An 18670-nucleotide genomic window follows, 5' to 3' on the forward strand; every position below is an offset into this window, starting at 1 on the left:
GTCCCAGTCCAGCCCTGCCACTCTATGCCACTCTATGTATGTTCTGTTCGAGATCTGGTGCAGTTTGTTATTATTTATAGAATTCTATGGTGTTAGCAACGCGACAGTCATCGCACATGCAGACATTCTCATTGCTGAAGGCATAGCAATGTATAGACAAATATGAAAATAAGGCCCTTCCCCGAGATCTCACAAGATTTCACAAAACCTTGAGAGATCTCAAAAATTAGGCACAAGATCACTGTGGAAGGCACAGGTGACATAGCCTTTCCAGGACGAGGCTGTGAGGCACTGACTATGTCACTCAGAAAACAGGAAATAAATAAATACATAAATTGTAAGTTTTGCTAGAAATCATTTATTTTACATTTGACTTGAATCTGTGTGCATGCACCTGCAATTTTTAGGCTGGGGGGAGGTTCTTCTTTAAAATGTATGCAAAGGCAAAACTTTTTTTTTGTTACAGATGTAGATAAGCAGATTTAGATCCTCTGTCAAATGTTTATTGCTGTCTCCCCTCTACTTGTCCTGTGGGCCATTGTCACAGAAAGAGTAAATTATGGAAAATTCAACATTTTACAGTTGTCACCAACAAGTGAGCTTAAGTCTTCCAATGTGGACACGTATTCTGGTGACAACTGTAAAAGAAAGGGAAATTTCTCTCACTTCCTGTTGAGTCTCCAGAAAGCGATTTTATCCAAAACTAAAAAGTTTGGGCTATACATACACTTTAATGATAAACACATACATTACTTACCTAAAAGGCATAAATAGTTGGGTTCAGCAAGTCTAGAGAACTTGGTTGACTGGTTCAAGATGTTGTATAATTCTGTTGATGTGCATAATACCAATTCGCCCATGTTTCTGGAACAAAGAACAACGTTTTCAATTTTTTTTAAAGTAGATCTATATGCTAATTTGGCTTGTGAAAGCTCTGTGTATCTTCCCATGTCAGCACCGCAGTGTAGTGCATTTTGAAAAAATATAAAATAGTATTTATTTTCTGTGTTTCAGTGCATTGGGAAGCCCATAGCAGTCAATAACATCAAAGCGCATATGATATAAGTTAACACATTGGCAACAGGTTTTAACAAGGTTTGGTCAATGGCTGTGAACCCAATCCACTCCAAATTCTGCACTTCCGTCGGATGACCTAGGCCAGGGGTCTCCAAGCTTTCTAAACAAAGGGGCATGTTAACTGTCCTTCAGACTCTCTGTGGCCAGTGTGAATAGAAAATGTTTTGGCATCAATGGGAGTATACAATGCTTCATCATTGGTATTAGTGGGAAGAATGGTGCCAAGTGCAGGTATCAAGGGAAAGAATAGTGCCCTACCATTGATGTCAGTGGGAGGAATTGTGCTCCATTATTGGTGTCCGTCTGAGAAATATTCCCTTGCATTAGGAGGAGAAATATTGCCCAATCATTAGTGTAAGTGGAAGGAATGATGACCCAGTGTTACTGTACAATAGCTAGATAAAAGCAAGCAAAGGGCCACATGTGGCCCCCGGACCGCAGTTTGGAAATCACTGATCTTGGTGATTCCACCCACTGCCCACAATCTCTTGGTCATGTCCCTGGTCCCATGAGGTTGTGGGACCATTTACACAGCACAGCTCAGATCGCACAAGACTGGCCCGGGTAAGGACAGCGCTGGATCCTTGGACAGGTAAGTATCCTTTTATCAAAAGCTTCCTGAAGACGTACTATGCACAAAATGCACAGAGGCTGAGCTGCAACATCATATATGGTCCATTGCCCGTCACATGTCCATCCTTTGGAATGCACACCGACTTGGTGGCATGAGCGGCGGTGCTACTATACCTTCCCAGTTGAGCTGAATGTGCTGGTGTCTTACAGGCACCCAAGGCATGTGAGTAGCTGATTTTAAAACAACTTTGTCTGCATTTTATTTTAATAAAAATACTACACCATGATTTATTTCTTGGGTCTCTTATTGAATCTATGATTGAATTAGTTCTCACTTTCCAAGATATGGATGGGACCTAAATGTGCTGTGTATTTTAAAGCAGATCGTCACCCTTCGCCCATTTTTTTTTAAACCCCTCAGGGGTGGTGTGTTCTGCAAATTTCAGGTACTCACCCACCCAGTAGACCCAGCGTTGTCCTGCAGAATCTTCTCTTCTGCCACTGATCAGGTCCCGTGCTGCCATGTAAAATTGTGAAGTCATCAGGAGGCTGATGGCTCATGCTTGCTTAGCTGGTGGGCCTCCTGTTGACGTGCTGCTAGGCATTTCCCTCCTTACTGAATGAAAGACTATACTACCTGTATAGCGCCTGTGTACTTTTTAGTACAGGTGCTATGTTAAATTTAGTAGAATGAGAGAGTTATTTGCTCTCATCAGGGTTGATCTGTTTAAATTTTGGCTGTCGCCAGCCCTGAACTGTCCTGTGGGTCATTCTGTACTCCAGAGATGTAGTTCCATCTCTGGATGGCAGGTGGCGCCAGAGGGGTCCAGGCGGAGCCGCTCTTCCTCAGCAGCCAATCAGAGGAGCTTTTCTTTCGTGGGGCATGCTGGGGAGGGGTATTTCTGTGGCGGAGGCCTTTGCCCGGGGTTCTTCGTGGGTTCCTGGTTCCTGGTGCGGCACCCACCTTTAGGGTGTGCGCACATGACGGGCCCCCCGGCGGTATGGCCTATTTGGCTGGGGCGCACATGCTACGCAGAGTTCCTGACTCTGGGCCCTCATGGCTCAGAGCAACTGAAGCTACAATGGGACCTCAGTGACTTACTGGGTCCCCACACTTTGAGAGAAAGATCCCAAGCTGGCTGTGCTGTTCAGTGGGGAGTCGGTCTGAAGTGAGCCCGGAGGCAGGTGATTCAATAGGGCTTGGACGAACCATCGGGGATCTGGGTGACCAAATACTGTCAGATTGTATGATGCAAACTGTCAGTCGGTGGCCCCAAATTATTGACTGGGAGGATTCGCTCTACTTTCATGTTCCTGAGTACTGGGCCTGTGGCAAAGACCCTTTAATAATCTAAAACCTAATAGAGTCAAGTCGGTGGCAGAGACTTGTTCCTTCCCAGCAGTTCCGAGTGACGCCCTGGCTGCCAAGTCTGTGAGAGGGACCTGTCCAGGGGCACTATACCCACGCCGGCTGGAGTGGCGATGAAACAAACATAATTATTGGAGGCAGGACTGCTTCTTCTATCCATAGCCTGAATCTGCAAAGTTTACTCTTCTTCACCAACCTATTCTATCTACCTTGAGTTGACTGTTGGTCGTGTTGGACCAGAAATAAACGTCATAAACGTCAACCCACGATTTGGACATTCCTTCACTGCTCTCAGCATCACCATCAACCCTAGACACATCACGGAGGTAACATAATTATGCCGTCCCAAATCTAACCAGCGGCTCCTGAGGGGGTAGCGCTACACCTGTGATATGTGATGTGCTTATCATGGGAGGCACAGGGAGCACAGTGCATGGCATTCACCTAGGTGAGTAATGTGCATGGGCGATGGCCCAAAATCTTTTCTTAATTAATAAAAAGAAGAAAAAAACGGCACTATTTGTGTAGAGGTTGGGTGGAGATAATGGAAGCTGAGTGTGAGGATCTGCTTTAATTCCTGTGTATGGGGGGTCCACATAACCTGAAGTGCCCCGAGCACCCAAGGTATAAATCTGGCCTTGCCTGACTATAGGTACATTTTGGACAGATAAAACTGAGATACACCCTGTGTGTACATAACATGACATGTAGGGTGAGTGTTGTACACAATCTCTGTCCTAATAGACAGGGAATGTGGTGATCAGTGATGGTGCAGTGCAGAGCTTTTTTTCTCAGAAAATAGGTGCAGGAACTCGACCACTACCCCGTTCAGATTTCAAAAACAGTAGAAGGGTCTTAAAGGGTCATTAAATATCAGGATTGCATTACATACAGAATACAGAGTTCAGGGGGGTTACACACAGAGTGCAGAGCTGTCACTTGTAAACACAGAAACCGGACTTCTGTGTTTACAAGTGATTGTGGTGAGCAGGCACCAAAGGGTCTTAGCCAGAGGTGGTGGAACTGAGTTCCCCCAAGTTCCCCCTGAAAAAAAGCCCTGGTGCAGTGTACTTACTAGTATAGGTGACAGGCTCCTTCAGACACACACACCACCAAGGCACACCGAGCTGCCTGTCCTGTTACTAAGGACGCTCTACTGGTATCTATGGAGGACCACGCTCCTCCACTCCGCCCCCTGTGTTCATCATCAGCCATGACACCCTACTATACATCACAAGTTTGCCTTTTACGTGCAGGGCGCTTCTAAAATAGAACAGATGTCATCAATACGTAACCACAGCTGATTATACGCCCATCATAGGCTCCCTGCGCAAAATATAGCTAGTCATAGACCACGAGGATCGTAGTAACTAACACCATTATTACATGACACGATCACATTAGAAAGACCGTCATTTATAAGTCCTAATGTAATACGCATGCGCAGAGTCGGCCTTTATCTATGACGGAGGAAGGTCACGGCACACGTCCGACGTTCCAGGAAGCTCCGCCCCCTCGCTTTTCCTCTGTCTCTGCTGCTGGAGGTCGTTGGAGTCACTGCAAGCCTGTGTGTACCTGTTATCATGTTCTCCCGTATCGCCAGACCCGCAGCCGGAGGCCTCGTCCGAGGATTGTCTACCAGCGCTCAGGTGTCTGTCCGGGGCTATGTGTCTGGGTGGTGGGGACTGCTCATAGCTGGGGCCGGTATAATGCTGAGCACAGGGCTCACTTCCTTAGGGCAGGGGGTGGCTTGTCATTGGCTGCCCATGGGAGATACATGTTTCTGCAGTCCATTCACGTGCAAAGCGCAGGATTGCATTTATTCTAATCAGGGGATCTATAGGCCGTTTATTCTAATTAGGGGCTCTATAGGGTGCTTATTGTAATCATTAGGGGGATCTATAGGGTGCTTATTGTAATCATATGGGGGGGGATCTATAGGGTGCTTATTGTAATCATTAGGGGGATCTATAGGGTGCTTATTGTAATCATATGGGGGGGATCTATAGGGTGCTTATTGTAATCATATGGGGGGGATCTATAGGGTGCTTATTGTAATCATTAGGGGGATCTATAGGGTGCTTATTGTAATCATATGGGGGGGGGGGATCTATAGGGCGCTTATTGTTCTCATTAGAGAGCGATCTATAGGGTGCTTATTGTAATCATGGGGGGGATCTATAGGGTGCTTATTGTAATCAGGGGGGCATCTATAGGGTGCTTATTGTAATCATGGGGGGGATCTATATATGGCGCTTATTGTAATCATGGAGGGGGGGGATCTATAGGGTGCTTATTGTAATCATGGGGGGGGGGATCTATAGGGTGCTTATTGTAATCATGGGGGGGATCTATATATGGCGCTTATTGTAATCATGGAGGGGGGGGGAGCTATAGGGTGCTTTATTCTAATCATGTTGGGATCTATAGGGTGCTTATTGTAATCATTAGGGGGTGGGGGTCTATAGGGTGCTTGGATGAATGGAACATTGCATTAACTGTTTGCCTCACAAGCCTATTTTGACACTTCTCTCCTCCCCTCTGGAAGGGGGGGGGGGATTTTGTGTATCCATATGCGTTCACGTTTTGGGGGTGGCGTGCTCTGATTTTATTTTTGTTTCTTTATTAAAAAAAATTGGATCAACATTATTGCTATCACAAGGGATAAACATCCTCTGATGGCATGGGCTGTGACAGGTTCTCTTTATGACCCTAGCTCTGGTCTCCAAAGCAACCAGTCAGACACAGATCTGTCTGATCGGGTGCTTCACTAGCCGGCAACCAGCCAGTAAACCCAAAACAGAAACCGGAAGTGACAAAACACTCATCACTTCCAGTTTTAGACCATAGAGGTGTTTAGGGACGTTCAAGTCCTCGTTCATTTCTATGGCCAGCCAGCCGCAGTCCCAGGCTCCCTGGTGGGGGAGCCTGTTAAAGCAATCCAGCAGCTAATTGGCCATTGGGGTTGCTTTTACAAAGCCCGTTGCTGCAAGCATCATCCTGTTATAACCACTGCAACTCAAGGATGTAAAGGAATGGCCTTGGGCGGCAAGTGTTTTAAACTTTTTTTAGATGGCTCCTTCTCCATGTTCTCCAAAGCTTATAGCTGGGACATGCATGCCACAAATGGAAGTCAGGAGTCTTCAACTTCATGCTTGTCCCAGGAAACCTCTGCAATAAATTCAAGAAATTACATCTGCTTGACAGCCAGGCAACTAGCATTTTTATAGTGACAGTCTCCATGTTTCTTTCAGCCTAGGCTGTCATTTAAAGGGATTGTTCACTTTTACCACAACTGCCTATGCAGATGAGGGGCATCTGTAAATGAGAACTGTGCAGCGGTGACTAAAGATGAATAATACCCTTGCTATAGGTGGCAGGCCATTTACATACCTTATGAAGCCTGACTGGAATATACCCAGGACGTTGCCAAGTGAAACCTAGTCATCACTACTCACCTTCACCATCACAGGAGTGAGCGCTCAGAGCTACTTCATCAGAGTGTATGAGGGGGTTTGAATCAGAGAGCTCACTCCTATGATGGTGGAGGTGAGCAGTGATGACTAGGCCTCACTTGGCAACGTCCTGGGAGTATTTTAGCCTGCATACATTTATTATGCTTCAGGTAGCCGGGCTGAATGCTGCAACTGTGCTTTCTGGACTCACTAAAGCCCTTGTAATGGGTGAACATGGGCCTAAGTGGTATTGACATTGAGCATGGTTGGATACTGGCCAGACCATTGAAAGACTTTTCACCTGTTCATTTGTACAAACATGAGCACTTGTAACTAGCAAAATGTTAGGTATGTAATAGGATCGGCCTACTGAAAGTGCTAGCTGAGTTTAATCTTTATTCAGAGCCTGGTGGGTTAACAATGACCAAATTCTTTCTGTCATGTATGAAGCCAGCAGAACTTTTCATGTACAATGTAACCTTAACTAGTGTTGGTATAAAACATTGTAACCATTTTGTTATCCTTTGCCTGTGCTTTCTTTTCTGTGGGACACACGTAATGGGGCATTCTTGTGCATCACCAGGCTTTTAATTTAAGGAATAAAAGAATAAACCAACACTTTCAAGGCTCTACTGAGAATATCAGTTTGGTGTATGAGGAAATGCCTTGCTGTGTATACAGATGGGCATTTTTCCAAGGATGCTGCGTAACTTGTCCTCTGGGGAGGATCACCTTTCAGAAGCTGGAAGTTTTACAGCTTGCCATCCAGAAGGCCGGTCACCCTGTTAAGTTCTATGGAAGGGTTTGTCTACGCAAGATGAAATGCAGCGCAGTGTGAATTTGACACACAGAAAACGATTCCTATGCGTCCTTGTGGTGACAGACGTTTTACAATGCAGTAAAGCTTGTCACTGCAGTAAGTGTGAATACACGCTGAAGAGGAAATATTGTTCAAATGATTTGATGTATCACTTGTAGAAAGACGAGCAAGCGCTTGGAGAATCTGTCATAAGGCATTAAAGGCTGCAATTGCTTACCTGATTCTGTGAATGCTAGTTCTCTGGCTGTCATGCTTTAGTGCTTGACAAGCAGAGGTGAGGAACCTTGACTCTCTTCTGGCAAACATGTATGCCAGGCTTGGTTCGGGTCTCTGACTCCAAGTGCTGATGTTGGATAAAGTCGGGCAACTTCCAGCAATGGCAGCCCCCATACTTTTCTCATTTAACTTTAAATGTCATTTTGGTCTTTGTAGTTTTATTGCACTATTCTTATTCTGCATCAATCTGCACAATTTTAAGTTGTTTCTTGTGCTTTCTTATTTCCTTAGAATCATGCCAGGGTGGCAGTGCTTGGAGCCTCTGGGGGCATTGGACAGCCTCTTTCCTTGCTTTTGAAGAACAGTCCTTTAATTAGCAACCTTGCCCTCTATGATATTGCTCACACACCAGGGGTCGCCGCAGATCTGAGCCACATTGAAACCAGAGCCAAAGTGACAGGTAAGATTTATTGCTTTTGGGGTAGTCCTTGCTAGTTTGCAAACGCACAGTAGAACACCAGTTGAGTTGCCTTGTGAGCTATAGTAGCTAGTCTACACACCCATGTGACGTAAGACAAAGAGAAATTCATTTAGAACTATTTCCACTCTTTATTTTTATTTTTTTTTATATACTCAGGGCTTTTAGTAGTGGTGAACTGAAATTAAAAAATTTCAGGATGCACTTGACTGAAACCTGTGTGTGTCCTTATCTGCACGTTTTTTTTAAGTGGTGGCAAAAATGCATAAAAGGTGCACCTGTTTTGAGTGACCTATGAAAAATGCACCATATAAACAAAATCGCAGGTATTTTCGGCAGGCATTGGTTGCGCTTTCCCCATATAATTCCCCCCCCCCCCCGTTCTGTAGTAATTGGGATTTACAATCTTTCTCAAACTGAGAATTTTTGATATGGTGGCTTATTTATTCTTATAAATTGCCGTATTGCAAGGAAGTGGAGCCTCTTTTAAAGCATTCATTGCTTTGAAGCCTGTATGTGATCTGTTTGTTGCCATGTGTTCCTCTTATGCATTTCAATGATCCCCGTTTCTTAGACTTGGGGTTACCCTTACAGAATATTTAAGATATTGATTTAACTTCCTACTAATCACTGTGACCTCCACCCCCCTCACTCAGCCACAATCTCTCCAAATTCCAGTGCCCGCTTGAGAACCACATACTCTTAAGTCAAACTTGTGAAACTCTTGTGCACAGCAGACACTATACTACAGTGGTGTATGGTATGGTGCACTGTATCTTAAAAGTGGTATTTACAATAGGATCTCCCCCCCCCCCCCCCCCCCCCTTCTCTTTTTTTTTTTTTCCTACTACACCCCCTTCCCTCTCCTCCTATTTATGTGCTTCTGCATTCACTATTTCAAATTTGTATTGCCCTCAATCAACAGGATACATTGGAGCTGAACAGCTTTCAGAGAGCCTGAAAGGTGCTGATGTTGTAGTAATCCCTGCTGGTGTTCCCAGGAAACCTGGTATGTTTTATACTAAGACTTGACTAATATGAAATGTATCATATCGGCACATGCATGGACAAATGGATTAATTTGTATTCTTTTTCTTTTGAAACCAGGCATGACCCGTGATGATCTGTTTAACACAAATGCATCTATTGTCGCTACACTGACTGATGCCTGTGCTAAACACTGCCCAGAAGCCATGATTTGCGTCATTGCCAATCCTGTGAGTTTAGTGTTGGTTTACACTGTAATTTTATTTAGGTACTCTTTCCCTTACTGGTGTTAACATCCAAAGATTGATCTGTGCTGCAAAGAGCAACCTGCACGCTCTGCTTTTTTTAATATCTAAATTTTTATTTCTGCTCATTTCTTGCACATGGGATTAAAGGGGTTGGAATCTTAACAGGTTTATGTGTCTACTTTGCAGCAGAAACGCATCAAAAACTTAAGCACTGCATCTTTGTATTTCTGCTGCCTCTCTGTTTCAAGTCTATCAAACCAAAAATGCAACCTTGACCCTTCCCAAAAAAGTGCACCATTGGGGGGGAAAATGTCAGATGTGAATGTGACACATAGGAAAGCATGTTAAATGAACTGTAGTGTGTTTTCCGCAAAGCTAAAAACTCAAAGGTGTGAACCCGGCCTAAGTATATCTATAGTCAATGGTTCATACAAAACTATTTTGTTTAGTTATTTAACCACCCTGGCGGTATGATTGTCAGATTTTTTTTTTTCCGCCCCCCCCCCCCTAAATGGCTTCCTTTACCTTAGTGCAGTCCTCCTTCACTTACCTCATCCTTCGATTTTTGCTTTTAAATGTCCTTCTGAGAAATTCTCACTTCCTGTTCTTCTGTCTGTAACTACACTCAGTAATGCGAGGCTTTCTCCCTGGTGTGGAGAAAGCCCCTTAAGGGGGCGAGCAGGCAAGTCAGGACACACTCTACTTTGCCAATAGAGAAAGGAGCTGTGTGTTAGTGGGCGTCCTGACACTCCAGCTTGCCCACTCTTTCCCCCCCCCCCCCCCCTCAAGAGGCTTTCTCCACACCAGAGATAAAGCCTTGCATTACTGCGTGTAGTTACAGACAGAAGAACAGGAAGTGAGGATTTCTCAGAAGAAATAAGGACACTTAAAAGCAAAATCTAAGGATGGGGTAAGTGAAGGAGGACTGCACTAAGGTAAAGGAAGCTATTTAGAGGGGGGGGGGGAACCTTTACGAGTTGGGGGCAATTGTCAAGCAAAGATTCTTTTAGGTTGATCTCGTGTTTATGAATCTTTTCTACATATGTTTTTGCTCTGTAGAGTAACACATTTTGGCTATCTAGAATTAACTACACTTGTAAATATTTTTTATTAAAGCTTAAATTTGAAAAATCTACAAAGTATTTATTTATTTATTTATTTTTGTTTGTGTTATTTATTTTAATAGGTAAACTCAACTATTCCTATTACTTCTGAAGTTTTTAAGAAACATGGTGTTTACAATCCTAACCATATTTTTGGTGTTACTACCCTGGACATTGTTCGAGCCAACACATTTGTAGCAGAGCTGAAGGTAAGTGACGCTTTTGCATCCAAACTTTTTGGTTGGATAGTTAAGGTTGAAATTCTTGGGTCTTGTTCGCTCTTTGTTCTTGGTGCCGTAATGTACGCAAATGCATGATGGGGTCTGATATTATTATTAAGGCGCTCGTGGATATTTGTTGGCAACCTCCATGTGCATTTATTTTAAGGTGGGGGGGGGATGCTTTTGATGGACCCAGTTTCCATTAGCTTGAATGCCAAAATTCAGGTCTTTTTAAAGAGGGGTGGGAGGAGGTTGTTTTTGAAACTGATGGCAGCAACACGGTCTCAGTTGGGACGGCAACAAAGCTTGCAAAGTGGTACTATCAAGGAAGAACATTTGAAAGAACATGCAACTAATTATGTTACTGACCTCTTGCCTTTTTAACCTGATTGAGGAGAAGGCCATCATAAAGGGAATGTCTCAAAGATGGAGGTTCAGAAGTAAAGATGGGTGGAGGTTCACCAATCTGTTTTAAAAAAAAAAAAAAAACGGCTAGGGGCCTAATGGTATGGTGGTGTATGTAATGAGCCGTTTGCACATCTGGAAAGGCAAGCTATAACCAGTTTTTTTTTTTTTCAGCAGCATATGATCCTATCCAGACACCCTTGCTTATTTCAGCAGGATAATGCTAAACTGCACCATGGCTTTGTAGAAGAGTCTGGGTGTTTAACTGGCCTGCCTGCAGTCCAGACTTTTCACCAACTGAAAATATTTGGTGCATCTTGAATTGGAAAATGGGACCAAGGACTGTTGAGCAGTTAGAATCCTATATTGGGCAAGAATGGGACATTCCTCAACCTCAATTCCAGCAGCTGGTTTCCATTCCCACAGAATGGGTTACAGCGCACACATACAAAAACATTTAAATCCTGCAAGGCTATTTAAAATATGGGGATTTAGTCATACAGTGCGAAGCCCACTATTGCATCAAAGTACCCCATTATCAGTGGGTCCTAAACTATTCATAGAATTGAGAGGTCCTGCCTCTCAAGCATGGGACACTAGCTCCTCTTTATGGGAGAACTTCCATTCCCAGATGCTTACAGAATCTTCTATTGTGAGTAAAATATGAGTTTGTGAGACTTGCAGATCATTGCATTCTGTTCACTTTATTGGGGTTGTATACTATGCTATCTTTTTTCTGCATAAAGTTCAATGTTTACTAGATTGCAAATATTTTTTTTTTTTTTTTTTAATATATAAATATGTAGTTAAACCCTTTTTATTTTAGGGCCTGGATCCCGCACGTGTGAATATTCCCGTTGTTGGTGGACATGCTGGAAAAACTATTATACCTCTGATTTCTCAGGTATCTTCCTCCTGTCAAACTCCATTCTTGTGTGCACAAGTTCAAGCTTTTTTTTTTTTTTTCTTTTGTCTACTAAAGGGATAGACCTAAGTATTCTACATTCTAGGGGCACGCGCTCTTGGCATAGCTGTTTTTGCACTAATGCAAGCACTCTGCCCCAAGGCCCACCCACGGCTCCAAGGGGTTAAAGATCCCTTTTATGTTTACTTTTGCCTTAAATTGATTGTAAAGCCAAAAGTGTTTTAACCTTAATGCATTCTTTGCATTAGGGTAAAAACATTCAACCGCAGTCAAAGCCTATGAGGAAGCAGCTGGGGTGTAGCCAAGCCGTGCTGTGTCTTGGGTGCAAGCCAGCTTGTGTGCCCCCACGGCAGCCTGCTTGCCGAGGGGGCAAGAAATTTCACCGGCATCGGTGCCCACCGTATAAGAAACAGTAACGGCACTTATTCAGTCCGGGGAACATCCGCAGCAGGAAAGAGAAAATAAGATGATCCTGCTGCTGCAGATGTTCCCTGGACTGAATAAGTGCTGTTACTGTTTCTTACATGGTGGGCACTGATGCCGGTGAAATTTCTTGTGAATGAGATCCATTAGGACCGTGTATGTCTGAACTGCGAAATTGGGACCTAATACATGCTGTTTCTGATCCCCTGTCATAAGGGATAGTGGCAATCTGGTAAGGAGCCAATCCATAAGTCTGGTGGAGGACACATACTTTTTTTTTTTTTTTTTTTTTTTTTAGACACGTTTGTAACTAATCTGAAATGTGGCACAATGCACGGGTGTTTGATATTTCACCTGCTAAATATTTATAAACTTTTATTCTGGACTGTTTATTTTTATTAAGAGCTATAACCTAATTTTAGTTATGTTTTTTGATCAAGTGTTTTTGTTTTTTCCTTCTAATCACCATTATCATTTATTGCTAAGGGGTGTTGAGATGGCTGCATAGTGCACCCTAGTGGCCATTATACTCCATTGTTTTGATATAGCAGTGAGCTTCATATAGATCACTAGATATCACCTACTTGTAAATGCTTATAATTTGTTGGTCAAGAACGGTTGTGGAGGTAGCACAATTTATATTTTTCTTGTATAGAAAGTTGTGCTTTCTATAACTCTGGAAGCCTCTTCGCATGAAAGATTGCATAAGATTTTACATCTGGTTAGCTTTTTCTTTTTGATGCAGTGTGATGCATAGATTAAACGGATTTCTTGGCTGAATTAAAACTAGCACTGCTGCAGTTGTGGACCTCCTGCTCTTACAGTTGCATATCCTACCTTCCTTTTTTATATTTAAATTCTTTTTTTTTTTTTTTTCTTCTTCGAGGCTTCCTTACCCTTTTTTGCCCTCCCATCTCACTTGGAGGCCCACAGCAATGTTGACATTCTTCTGTTGGCTTTTTGTTCTGATGCTTGTGAAATTTGGCACTATACATTTCTAGTGGCTGCTAGATTGTCTCCTGTCCCTCTGCCAGTCGTGTGTGTGTCAAAGAACAGAACCGGGAAACATGGCAAAGTGACCAGTGGAAAAGCTTGTAAAGTTGAAATGTCCCTTTTTATTGTTGATGGTTCCTTTAACATAGAACATGTGTGTTTTTACTTGTTTCAGTCTACCCCCAGAGTAGAATTTCCTCAAGACCAGTTGGAACCCCTTGTTTCCAGGATTCAAGAAGCTGGGACAGAAGTAGTTAAAGCCAAAGCTGGAGCAGGTATGTACTGAGCTGTATAAGAACTTATTAAATGGACTGTATGACCAATTGTGTAAATTCCCCCCCCCCCCCCCCCCCCCCAACAAAGAAAAGCATTATCAACTGACTGGCACAGATTAGAAATTGGTGTGTGTATCCATGCTTTTAGAAACTCCCTACTCTCTATAGCTGCTTTATTTAGGGCATTTTATGAATTTCCACTCTGTTCACAGCGCTGTCCTAGAATCCTATCAGTTTACCATTTCAACGAAGAACTGTGCAATTAACTATTTCACAAAAATTTAATAAAATTGCAGTAGATAATTGGTATCAAACAATACTGCTATTAAAGTCCATTTGTGAAGTTATCTTTGTGCTTCAAAAATCACAGCCTGTTCCCTACTGCGCTTTTCTGAATGGCCCAGTGATTGGGGGGGGGGGGGGGGGGGTTCTCTGGAAGTGGGAATGAGTACCTATCAGAACGGGTACCCCCAAATCCCCCCCCCCCCCCCAAAGGTGCCAAATGTGGCAGTGAAGGGTGGAGTTCCCCCTTTTTGGGGTGGAGCTCCGCTTCAACTTGCACTGCCTCACAGGCCCCTCTGAATACATTTTCCCTTGATAATGGGGGGGGTTGTGAAGTATGGGCCTTTTGCAAAACAACCGCGGTGCCTTAAGGCACACATCGATCAAAGGGTGTTGGTTTGGCTTACTCCTTACTGTAGGCAGGTAAAGCGTAGAAATTGCTCATCTTACAATTTCTTTCTAGGATCTGCAACACTGTCCATGGCCTATGCTGGAGCACGCTTTGTCTTTTCACTGCTGGATGCTATGAATGGAAAGGAGGGCGTTGTGGAATGCTCTTTTGTTAGATCTGAAGAGACTGAAAGCACATATTTCTCAACTCCTCTGCTGCTGGGGGTAAGCATGTTGTAAAAGTTGTGTTCAATTCATGCTCTGGTTACTGTTGGCAGCTTAAACCATTTAGTTGCTTTTGCAAGTCTGGCCACATTGTTTTGTAATGGTTGGTTTGTACCAAGCAAAAAACGATTTCTATTTAAAGTGGAGTTCCACCCCTTTTTATTTTTTTATATATTTATATTTATATATATATATATATATATATATCGGTTGCTATGTTGAACTAGCTCTTCTGCCTCTTCCTCCACCGCAGTGGATTGTCTTCCTTGTCCTCAGTCGCGGTGTCTTCTGGTGAATGGGGCGTGCTGCCTTCTGGGCATTATGTATCCCAAGTGGTAGCTGCACGAGTCGCGCATGTGCAGTAGGAAACAGGCAGTGAAGCCTTACGGCTTCACTGCCTGTTTCCTTTCCTTAGTGAGGATAGAGGTGCCAGGACCGAGCGATCGCTGTTGGGGAGCGGACATCACGGGCACCTAGGAAAGGTAAGTGTCCTTATTAAAAGTCAGCAGCTACAGCTTTAAAGTGGAATTCTATTTTTAAGCACCATGATGCCTTCCCTGCATGCCATACGGAAGGCTGACTGTTGTGAAATTAATATAGCTAATTTGCTGATCACTTTTCCATCCAAGTTATTTGGGGGTTTAAATATTTTGTTTAATGGGAGCTAAGATGGAGGAACACTCCATGCAGGGAGCATAGTACAACAAACATCAGCCCACTATGTCATTAAAAGTGGGAAAGTAAACAAATACAAACATCAAGCTACTGTGTTGGCACTAAGTAAATGTAAGATTTGAAATGTAAATGGTGGCAATGATGAAATAAGTAACCAGCACTTTGTTGGCCCGTCCCCAGTCAGTGTCAGGAAAGCACACTGATATCAAAGAAGGGGATCTAGGAGTCTTTCTCGTGGCAGCCTGGAGAGTGCCAGTGGGAAATGAAACTTACTAATGGGGTCAGGATTCCAAGAGGGTGTTCTCAAAGCCAGGGGGCAGATACTAATCGCTTAGAGGCCGCCAGACTTTGGAGTAGCGTTGTACCCTATCCTGTAGTGTTGCCTCAATTTTGAGGTGTATCTCCTGGGTGATGCTAGTCAACATTCTCCCCCCCCCCCCCCCCCAATAAATAGCAGTTTGTTTGGTTTGCAGCCGTTGTATGGAAAAGGAGATGTCATTTGTTCCTGGTCAGCCCTGTGGGTGTTGCATTTAGAAGGGCTGTCTGTGGGTCAGGCGATAAGAGAATAAAAAAACAAAAAATTGTAACAAACTTTGCAAGGCCCACCTGATTCACACAATCCTGAAAGCAGGTAGACGGGTAGTCCCAAACCTACTATGCCATCTTGTGTGGCACTTGTTACTATCTTATATTCTTAAGATGTTTCTAAAGCAGATATGTTTAGAGATACTCTGGGTTGCGTGCCAGATGGCTGACCAGTCTTTGGGTGTAAGGTCCAGAGATGGGTTGGATGTCCACTTGGCTACATAAGCTGGGAGGCCAAGGCTGTGTACATTTTTATAGTGATCACTCCTTTGGCCTGAGGATCCGATGCATCTAAGGTATTAAAATGGATAAGATGTGCACACACTGTACAATTTCCCCCTCAATGGGTTATTTAATCATACAGTAAATCTGTGTTTTGCTTTTATGCTTAATGAGGGCAAATTTATTTGTATTTATTTTAATCTGTTTCTGCTCAACAGAAAAATGGCATTGAGAAGAACTTTGGCTTGGGAAAACTGACTCCCTATGAAGAGAAGCTTGTAGCTGAAGCTATGGGAGAGTTGAAGGCCTCTATTAAGAAGGGGGAGGAATTTGCAAAGAACTTCAAGTGAATCTAAAACTTGGCTTGGAAGTTGGCTTCCATAATTTATTGAAGCAAGGTGACACTTTAGGAATGTATCCCATAAAATATGCTGTGGAGAGGTCTGTATTGCAATAGATGGCTTTTGCTGAAGATTTATTTTGCAGTAAACAAGATATCCTCACAGCATATACAATGGGAACTCAGTAACAGCACTTACATCCATTGCTTTTACCAGTGAAAAGCAAATACTGTTAGATTTAATTTGTGAATTAAACATCCTATTCTTTCTAATGTCTTGAGTGTCCCTTGTTTTTGTGCTTTCTTGCAGGTAAAAAAATTAGTGGGTGTGTAATGTATTTTTTTTTCTTGGAAATTGATTGGTCTATGTCCACTTTAAGTACCTGTGCATTGGTGAATATGTATGCCATTGCAGCTTATGTTTTTATTTTGCAGATGTTCTAAACTCAATGCAGATGCATAAAATATTGCATGGTTTTTGGTGACCTTAATGGCAACATTTAGCTGTTTGAGGACCACATTCTGCTACTGGCCTGGAAAAAGTGACTTGGGCAACCTCAAAACACAAAGCAAGAATGCCAGCTACTCATTCACCATGCTGTGATATGTAATACATTAAATCAAACATTAATAACAGACATATCTCTTGAATGCCACACCTGGAAAGTAGAATTTTCACTAACCAGACCTATGCCACTTTTGGGTTACATGCTATGTAAATTGTCCACCAATGCATTTAATGTATTCAAATTCACTAGTAATACAACCACCCCCTGTCCTATGTCCCAGATTCACCTGTTCCTCTTGGGTGCCTGGGACCTCAAAGGCAAACTGCAGGATGTATATTGGTGGGAGATCGGTGAATGGATTTACCCTGTGAAGTATGGTGAGCGATGTATTCTTAATGAATACAAAGCTTGCTTGTATTGTGGAGGCTGTAGCATCAGCCAGTGCCTCTCTTAAAGCCAATCTGAGTAGGCTACTGTATGTAGCCTGCTCGGATTGGCAGGGGTTACTCAAATCCGAGCAGGCTCTGTATTCATTAATCGAATACATTACTCGCCGGGATTGGCCCCGGCAGTGAATACTGTATTTGACTGAAGCCACATACAGTATTACCAGGCATCCAGGGGGCTGAGATCCATTGGGCAGCATTCTATACCCGGCGTATAAGATGACCCAAGATTTTGGGGAATTTTAAGTGTAAAAGGTAGTCTTATACGCTAGAAAATATGGGTATATATTTTTCACTGCACTTTACATGCATAGGTGTAAATGGGCGTAACATATTCCCATCCATTGAAGCATATTGTGTTAAAGCAGCCCATTCATTTTAGATTTTCAACACCGCTCAACGCCAAAAAAAAAAAGCAAATTCATATCCGTTTAGTGCTACCCTATAGCATGTGTATGGTCTCCTTTGGCAATATATTAAACCTCTTCCTAAGGCTCCTTTCACACTGGAGTGGGAGCCGTGGTATAGCGCTGCTAAAAATAGCGGCGCTATACCGTCGGATTTGCCACGGGATTCGGCCGCTAGCGGTGCGGTATTAACCCCCCCCTGCTAGCGGCCGATAAAGGGTTAATACCGCCCGCATTGCACCTCTGTAAAGGTGCATTGCGAGCGGTATTGCCGTTGTTTCCCATTGTTTTAAATGGGGAAGGAGCGACGGTATACATGCTGCTCCTCTCACCGCTCCAAAAATGCTGCTAACAGATTTATTTATTTTTCTCTCCTGCCAGTGCATCGCCTCAGTGTGAAAGCCCTCCGGCTTTCACATTGAGGTTGCTGGGCAGGAGTTTTTCAGGCGGTATAGTACCGCCTGAAACTCCTCAGTGTGAAAGGGGTCTAACTGTGGGGGTTTTTTTTCTCCCCTCTAACTCATTCCTGCTCAGTTAAAACATTTTTTTTTTTTTTTTTTGCACCACTTGCTTCTTTTTTAGCTGTAGGCTCATATGAGCAGGTTCTTCTTTTTGTATTGACTACCATGCTGTCTGCTTGAATATGTAAAGTGCTCTACAAAATGGTTGGTGCTGTAGAATATGCATGCTATTAAATGGCAGCACAATGCACACAAGCCTGTGTATCACTTAATGTTAAACTGCATACAGCCTTTAAGGGCACTCCATTTGGTTTCCAGCTGTACAACTGGGAACATTTTTAAAGGGGGTGTGACTAGTTTATATGGACAGCACAGATGGTTTTCTCCTTTTTTAAATCTTTGACTAATTTAGTGGTTTGGTTTATTTCCATGTATAGCCTTTTTAATTGTTGCTGCTGTCATCCTATGTGACTATGTATATAGCAAATGTATTCTCAGTCAGAACAAACACTCACTCTTGTGACTCTTCATTTAGGAAGTGAGAAGGGCAAAGCTGAAGT

General features: G+C 43.2%; 2 protein-coding genes across 2 annotated transcripts in view; one reads left to right on the forward strand and one right to left on the reverse strand.

Moving 5' to 3' along the window:
- Positions 1-4450, reverse strand: part of STYXL1 (serine/threonine/tyrosine interacting like 1) — a 38128-nt gene extending 33678 nt beyond the window's left edge. The window contains exons 1-2 of the mRNA XM_040336857.1: positions 4095-4450; positions 758-864 (exon numbers count right to left, since the gene is read on the reverse strand). Coding sequence (XP_040192791.1) covers positions 758-860 — 103 coding nt within the window. The 5' untranslated portion in view covers positions 861-864; positions 4095-4450. The remainder of the gene's footprint in view (positions 1-757; positions 865-4094) is intronic.
- Positions 4451-4502: 52 nt separating this feature from the next.
- Positions 4503-16562, forward strand: MDH2 (malate dehydrogenase 2). The gene is made up of 9 exons (XM_040336855.1): positions 4503-4668; positions 7802-7970; positions 8914-8997; positions 9096-9205; positions 10410-10535; positions 11779-11856; positions 13469-13568; positions 14314-14465; positions 16166-16562. The coding sequence occupies exons 1-9, from the start codon at positions 4603-4605 to the stop codon at positions 16295-16297; spliced, it is 1017 nt and encodes a 338-aa protein (XP_040192789.1). The 5' UTR covers positions 4503-4602; the 3' UTR covers positions 16298-16562.
- Positions 16563-18670: the final 2108 nt, after the last annotated feature.

The sequence above is a fragment of the Rana temporaria genome, chromosome 2 (assembly GCF_905171775.1).
Source record: "Rana temporaria chromosome 2, aRanTem1.1, whole genome shotgun sequence".
Classification (NCBI taxonomy): Eukaryota; Metazoa; Chordata; class Amphibia; order Anura; family Ranidae; genus Rana; species Rana temporaria.